The sequence below is a fragment of the Cottoperca gobio genome, chromosome 1 (genome assembly GCF_900634415.1).
Source record: "Cottoperca gobio chromosome 1, fCotGob3.1, whole genome shotgun sequence".
NCBI lineage: Eukaryota > Metazoa > Chordata > Actinopteri > Perciformes > Bovichtidae > Cottoperca > Cottoperca gobio.
In genome coordinates this window covers 13,692,218-13,700,324 of record NC_041355.1, presented here as the reverse complement: position 1 = coordinate 13,700,324, position 8,107 = coordinate 13,692,218, and the positions used below count along the sequence as shown (strand labels likewise).

The 8,107-nt window shown below is 38.6% G+C and overlaps 1 protein-coding gene across 2 annotated transcripts; it reads left to right on the top strand.

The window, feature by feature from the left end:
- The first annotated feature begins 1,061 nt into the window (after positions 1-1,061).
- On the top strand, positions 1,062-5,331 carry c1h19orf67 (chromosome 1 C19orf67 homolog). 2 transcript variants are annotated; one of them, XM_029443003.1, is made up of 8 exons: positions 1,062-1,088; positions 1,403-1,585; positions 1,802-2,015; positions 2,675-2,813; positions 3,416-3,525; positions 3,716-3,910; positions 4,048-4,194; positions 4,858-5,331. In XM_029443003.1, the coding sequence occupies exons 2-8, from the start codon at positions 1,441-1,443 to the stop codon at positions 4,982-4,984; spliced, it is 1,077 nt and encodes a 358-aa protein (XP_029298863.1). In that variant the 5' UTR covers positions 1,062-1,088; positions 1,403-1,440; the 3' UTR covers positions 4,985-5,331. The 2 variants fall into 2 exon arrangements, with proteins under 2 accessions (XP_029298863.1, XP_029298946.1); XM_029443086.1 differs by lacking the exon at positions 1,062-1,088 and having other exon boundaries at positions 1,325-1,585.
- Positions 5,332-8,107: the final 2,776 nt, after the last annotated feature.

Here is an 8,107-nt window from a genome sequence, read left to right as displayed (position 1 = left end):
ATATGTAATATAGATTTTCAAGCCATTGTGATCATTTTAATCATGTTGTTGTGAGAGAGAAATAGAAAGAGAGGCAGAGAGAGAAAAGTTCATAATAGGGTTAGGTGATGTTATGGTGGCATGAGTGGGTGTCTGGAAACATTTGCAAAGCTGATTTGCATAGTGAAAATGAGTCTTCAGAAAGATAGGAAGGACGCAGAAACAGAGAATGACCCCAATGCTCCAGGATACACACTACATATCCTATATATACATGAAATATAAATGTGTACTATCACAACTGACAATACAATTTAACCGCTGAGTCACTTACAGTCGGCACTGAGTATGATTGAGTTCCTGTGAGTAGAAAAGAAGATGAATACTACAAAATGTATTCACACAGACTGATTCTGTGGATGTCAAGAAGGTAATAATGATTCATGATTGGTGACCAGATGTCCTGATTCATTTTTCAACCATTTTCAAACAATCACCTCTTTGTCCTGTTGTAATTTATTTGTTACAAAAAAACTTTAAAACAAGCTGATTGGAAAGGCGTTATAACTAAATGTGTCTTGTATTTTGCATGTTTATAGGGGAATTATAGTTGTTTAAAGGTCTACAACAACAGCTATGTTAAAATTAAATTATAACGTTTTGGTAATTTCTGCTGAGGATGTCATAACTTTGATATTCTTCCTAAATTATATTACATTCACATGTTATCATTATGTTAGGCACCTGAAAGACAAACAATACACACAATTAACGTTTTAGATGTTTTACTTTAGTTACAATTTCTAGCTTGTTTGAAAGATGTTCAATTTTCAATTATATGTAATACAGAAAATTCCCACATTTGAGAAGCGAGAGTAAGCCAGTTGTTGATTTATTTTTATTTTTTATTAACTTCAGTTCAGCTTTAATATAAAAAACAAACAAAGGAAAGTAATTTTATTGCAAAAAATTGTTTTATAGTATATTGTGCTTACTTAAGTGCCCCAACAAAAGCAAACAATAGATTTATGTTTATGTTTTACTTGTTCTTACTGAGACGCACTGATCTTTGACCTTTGACACCAGAAAGTGTTGACGATGGAAAGAAGGTGAGAGTTAGCTTAACCGCTAGCTAGATAGCCACCGTTAAAGTTATCTATTAAAATATCATAATGAACAGACTCCAGTCTGATAAAATGTTTTGTCAGAACCCAACTAGCCGACTGGTATACAGTCGTTATTTCGGGTTGTTTCTCTGCTAAAACGTGGGTGTATTTATTCAGTTAGCTACAGCTAGCTAGCTCGCTAGTTTTGAAAATGATTTTGCAAGAAGTTAACAGTTAACCGTTAGCGGACGGTTGACAAGTGTTAATGTATGACGCCTCTAAAATAATAAGTTAATGTGGCGTTTTACTTTCATCAGGTTCCCTAAGAAATAACAACTCATTAAAACCAGAAAGCATGGTAGATATTGAAGTTCAGTTTGAGGACCAGCTCACCTCAGACTCTCCGCCAGGAATTCATGCGGTCGGCGGCCTGCAGGAGGACATGAGCGCTGAGAGGGAGCCCGACTGCACGGACAGTCTTCAAAACACCAGACAAGGAGGTCAAATACTATACACTGCAATCATGCCATTAAAACATGGATGCGTAGTTTTTAACTTGTAGCTTATTACTCAATTTCACCAGCCATTAACTGACATCGTTTAAAAAATAACAACTAAATAACCACCGCTTTAACCTAATGTCATAGTTGTTGTTATTTTGAAATGACAATAGTCGATAATAGAGTGTCATTTTGTTTCTGTTGTTTCTGTTCCAGATGTACATTCATTAGAGGTGGAGGAGCCACTGTCGTTGTCGTCTGTCCTTGCTCTTGCGCCACTCTGTGGTGATCATGCGGCGTGCAACTGTGACTGTGAGTCCTGCAGCTGCCCAGAGATCAGATGGATGGAGAGGAGCCTCCAGTCCATGGAGCTGCAGCTCCAGTTCCTCATGAGCAAAGCAGATGACTTACACGAATGCCTTGTCAATGGGTATTTTAATTTGAATGTATTGTATTTGATAGGGACGAGGCAATTTGACATATTTCCAATATAGGGTATGAAACTGATGCGCTGCACAGAGTTTACTGCTAATTTTCCACTTGTGTACGTAGTTGGGATTTTATATGTATAGTGTAATTAGAATAGACAGCTTTCAGTATCATAAAACCTCAATACACTACAAATATGGAAATATAATAACCATGATACCTTTCAGTACAATTAGCTAAAATTGGGTACAGCTGTGGGTTTTCTTTTAGACAGCACTATTTTATATCTGTAATTAATTTAATTTAATTTGGTAATGTGCTACTGTCCTGTCTTTGTATAATGTATATATTTATAAATATATCTTTTTATAGTCTCACGCGGGTTAGACTAACTAATTTGAGAAAACAAAAATGTGTAAAGCGCTCAAATCTAAGTAGATTATATATTTTTAGGATGGGACAGTGATGCTTTTTGTCCATTATTTTCAGTGCCTGACCGTATAAGGATGTATGATTTTTGATTGTAGATGCTTGAGCCCATACTGTCATACAATATGGAACATGAGAGAAGAGAGGGTAGGGTCCTGGTTAGTCATACATGCACTAATGTTACCTGGGTATTTCTGCTATTTTCTGATTTGTTTTTGTGTGTTGGTGCAGACAGGGTCATCTAGAGAGAGAGGCTCTTGCTGCTGCAGTGCCAGGCTTCCTGTACACCTGTCAGCCTTATTTTAACCACCTGGAATCCACGAATACTGTGTCCCAGCACATCCCTCTGCCTTTTGACATCTACACAAGGGTAAAGAGAGAGAAAAAAAACCCTGTTCTTTGTATGTTGCACTTTTGTTTGGCTTATTTGAAGCTAATGTTCTGCACTTAAAGGATTTCACCTATTTGAAGCTGATGTACTTGCAAGAGTTTTGCTGTTCGGAGTTGTATCCTCATGATTGTTTGCACTTATTGTAATTTGCTTTGGACAAAAGCGTCAGCTAAATGAACTGTAATGTAATGTAAATGTTTCGTAAAAGGGCTGGTTCACCTAACTCAGTAAAAAACTAGATTATTATTTTATTGTAATTTACTATGTGTGTATTTTTAATAGCCAGTGGATGTGGATAGCAGAAAAATGTTGTCCCTGTTTTATAGATGATCTGGTTCTCAGATTCAAACAGCTGACTTTTTAGATAAACACACCTTGATATGTTGTGTATTTTAATTTAAATGCTTGTATGCATAGCTTTGATTGGCTCACACCCTCTCTCAAAAGTTGTTGAGTGGCATCCTGGGAATTGCTAAATAAGGCTTTGAGTGTATCATTTGCTGAGTGAGAGGGACATTTGTGTTCACGATTTGAAAACACAGTTACACGTTGAGTCTAAACTTGTGTGTCTGTGTGTGTAGCGCTTGCAGCTGTTGGACTTCTCTCAGCAGCTGTGTGACAGGTTGGAACAACTGGTGTTGACTTACGCCAGCTATAATCTCCTCTGTTTGGACGAGACCAAGCCTAACAGGTACACACACACACACACAAACGATTCTCGTGTAATGTGTACCCCCTAATGGTTACGGTAAAAACCTTTAATTTATCCGGAAAAGGTTGTAGAAGAGGAAACTAACAATCTGAATTTCTCCACAGGGACCACCATATTTGCATATCCTCTCACCGTCTAACTCTCCCCAATCTCTTGTTTGCATTCCCAGTGTTTCTCACTTCTGCATCGGTCAGAGTCAGCTCGGCCCACTGAGGGTGACCACGTTCCGCTACTGTAAACCCACGCCGTACCTGGCCCGGGTCGACACCGGCCTGTACAAACGCATGCGCTGGAACGTGGAGAGCCTCAGAGACGAATGGCAGACAGATGAAGAGAGTGTAGAGAAGGAGACAGACACAGAGTAGTGAGTCTGGATATCTCCACCTTCGTTTTTTCTACATTTTTGATAGCAATTTTTTCTCTGATTGATACCAACATATATGACACACCCATCTTACTGCTAAACAGTTATTAATCTTTTATTACCAACGGCCCTTTCAGTTACTTCCTGTGCTACGAGGACATTCCCAACGCACATGCAGAGACTGGCGGGGATAGCCAAGGCGTGTCTCACGGTAACATGGTGAGGATGTGGTCCATCGGTCAGTGGGTGCAGGTGACCCCCGTCACAGAGGACCTCTATGACTGGTACATTTCTTTGTTACTCTGTAGCTGTTTCTACTTTTAAAAGGGATAGTTTGGCTGTTTTGAAATGGGGTTAAATTAGGTACTTATAGTCAGTAGATGGCGGTCAGCATGCCCCCGCCTTGGATAAACAGACAGGAGTTATGGCACAGGGGAAAGCAATGTACTGCTGTGGACGGGGGCAGCAGCAAAAGGTATTTTAGCCACCTAAAAATTTATGTGTACCCTATATTTAGAATATTTTCACCTTGCTGTCAGACAGCCCTTTCTGACGAGGAACTGAAGCAGTAATCTGTGCTCTCTTCAAAGCCACCAGACTTAATTTAAAAAAAACCAAACTTTTACCTTGCAGAACATGAGCGTTGCTGGTCCACTGCTGCCTTGATCAGTTAGTTTGTTATTGTGCGACTTTGGCGTTTTGAAGAGTTAGTTCAGATTCACCAAAGTATCTCGTACAATAAAGTCAATCTAATCTAATACGATCCCACTTCAAACAATCCAAACTATCCCTTTAAGACATTTTTCATTGTTCGGTGGTCTCTGGGGGAGTAAAATGTCAGGAAAAGATAAGAGCGGTCTAGCAAAAGCAAGACATTTGTCATCTCATGTCTGATATATTTTTCTTATGTTGTCTAACTCGAATATTTATACGTGTTCCGGTTTCAGGATCAAGTGTGAGGTTCCTACAGCCAGCTATCACAGGCTGCTGTTTCTAGGCAGCAATGAGCCGTCTAGCTGCAGTGCTACAGAATACCTGCAGCAGCTGCTGTTGTCACGCCAGACAGCCGAGTGACGACATCTGTCCCTGAGATGCACCATTTTTTTTTATGGTTGGTCGCTTAATATGAAAAGAGACCGGGTCAACTTAGATTCAGATTTCAGCCAGAGGTTTTTCCACATTTAAATACTTACAAATTCTGCTGTCACAATACGTGACCAGTGTTGGCGTTATGTAAAAAATTGTTTTATGCTGTGACAAGTCTGTTTAACTCTGTTTGCTGTACACTATTGTTACTTTATTTTGTTCAGTATGTTCAACAATGTTGAACATTTTTTATAAATATTTGTTACATGTTTTACAACTGTTCACACATTACGAGCCTTTTGTTGTGTTGTAAAGAAGTCTATAAGCGTTATTTAAAAAAACATTTTATTTACATGAAACATTGCATTGAAATAATTACACACAATCAGTTTTCTGTCCATCAGAAAGTCCAAACAAACAAGGAAAAGTTAACATTTTAAAACAAGCTGCCATGGTTTGGGCTCCACAAGCCATTAACTTCATTTCAACAGGTTCATCAAGCCATTTAAATGAGTACTCAAAGGCCTCACTTCATTTTCAATAAATTAATATCCAAAATGTGAGATATAATATCTTTGAGTCTAAGTAACAAATAAAATGTGTTAACTCCAGTCTACCGAGTTCAGTTTGACAGTCATTTACTCATAACAAATAATAAAATCTAGCATTTACAACCAACATCGTTCATTCTCTATTCAATAAAAATCTATATAGGACTCTTAAAGGGCTACTATACTTCTAGATCTCTAAAGTACAAAAGTAAAGTGGAGTTTCCCTTTATTACAGTGAGCAGTCTTCTTAAACAATATACACACACACAATTGCTTACAAAAACACTACACAGACATGTTTAAGAAAGCACATTTTAAAAAGTCCAGCTTTGTCAAAAATGCAGAGCACAATGCGTCCTACCTGGAGGACGGGAAAGCAAACATACATAAGCGTAAAACACCTGCCTTCTTCTCAGCTGCTACACATAGGCTTTGATAAGAGTGGACAAATTAGTGGGCGACGGTGACGGGAATTTTCTTTGCTGCAAATAAACAGTGGGGAAAGGGCAAGAATCTGTCAATAAGGTTAAAGCACTGGATGTAGAGTCATACTTTGCTCACTGCTTTCAAAAAAGTTAAACAAAAATCAGCCTTTACGCTGAATTAAAAAAAAAAGCTGATTCAAATGGACATGGGGGGGGGGGGGGGGGGGGGTGTAAATGTCCAATGTTCCGAGAGCATTTCTTTGTCCTCCATTTAGAACAGTTCAAGAAAACTACTGGATGTGACCTAAAAAAGTCCTCATCTTCAAACCTGTGACCTTACAGTGACTTAAACACTGACACGCACAGTATCATGACAACAGGCTGACATCAACATACAGCACTGATATAAACATTTACATCACACATCTGTACCATATCTCATCACAGTTTCAACAACAATACAGTTAACGCCCAGAATAACCTGATATTGAACCCTAACTCTTTGAATAACCTTCACAGTAGCATCAGTTAAACCTCAGAGTTAGTCGCTGTCTTCTAATGTAAATTCTGCACCCGTGTAGAAGGCCTTGTGCCAGCTATCATCTGTAGTCTGACTGAAATATAATCTAAAATGTGAGCATGAGCAACTAAGGGAGACTACACATATGGAATAAGTTATGTGGCTCCAGAACTGACCATATAAAGGCATTTTCTGCAAAAACTAGCCTTCAGCAGTATTTCATTTAACCAACAAATCTCATCTCGACACAAACATATGCACTTAACCTCATCAGTGCCTGACTCCAGTGTTTCAAAAGAGTAATGCTTACACGTCGAATGAACTTTGGTGAAGACCTGTAAGATCCAAGCATGTCTTTGACCTCAGTTTGCATATAAGTTATACCCAAATAAGTTTAACTTAACCAGCCAAAGTGTCCAAGCCTCTATTATCAACATATGCAATTGATATAAATGACGAGACTGAATTTGAAGAAGTGCAAATCTGGGAATCAGATCACTATTCAGTAGAAAGACATCTCCAGAGTTTTCTCATTTTAAAATAAGATGATAAAGATGCGTGTCAACATGTATAAACAGTTATGGCTTCAATTAAAAAGGGCTGCAGATGAACACAAAGTAAAACAACCAAATCTATCAGTCAATATACCTTCGATTGATAGTGGCCATTTGGCACCGTCGGTGTGTGTGTGTGTCTCGCCCCATTGCAAAGGGATTTGGCATAACCAAGTGATGCATCATGGGAACCTGTCAGTAATCACATGGTTTCAGGTGTGCATGTTAAAGGATTGAAATGTGATATTATAGTCAGTGTAAAGTTTGTGTTTGCAGTGGTGTAGGTATCGAGTGTGAGGTGCGGAGTTTCAGTGCGGTGTCACGTTGGTCTACTTGAGATGAGACTCAGGTTCTTCACTGGCAGCATCAGAGACTTTCTTGCCGAGTACAGACTCCTAGGTAGCGTCGTAGCTATCACTGAGGACACAGAGGTCATGTCCTTGGTCATTTTGTTGTGGATTTTTAAGGTTTAGGCAACCTGCGGGTAGTTTACATTCTACGATTAAAACCATGTTCCAGGCTGATTCCAGTATGTTTATTGTACACTCACTAAATAATGTGTCTCTGTATCATTGCCTCTACAATACTTTATTTTGGGGAATATGAACTCAAAGCATCAATGTTAAAAAAAATAAAAAGCTGTCTACAGTTTGTTTCTTAGTCAGGAAATATCTGGTTGAAGTATAAGTACACAGACTCAACATTTAATACTGTGAACACATTTCGGTTGTTACTGTATTGAGGCAGCATACGAAGATCCTGAAAGTGTAGAAAAGGCTTTAAAACGGCATTTAGATCTTCATGTTGGTATAAAAAAAAAAAAAATGTGCTTAGGTTAACTGAATAAATACAATATGAAAAATCCAATTAGTTAAATTTGGTGCATAGTAGATCTTCAGACCCTTCTCTTGGTCTACTCACAAATTGGACCTGCTTCACAGACTTAATACGATCTTCAACTTTCTATGTCCTAAATCTAACCCTATAGTTGGGGATGGCGATAGCGAGCCTGGGGGTAAGCACTACTGGAGAGTCTCGATTCAGGGCAAGAGTTGTTTTAG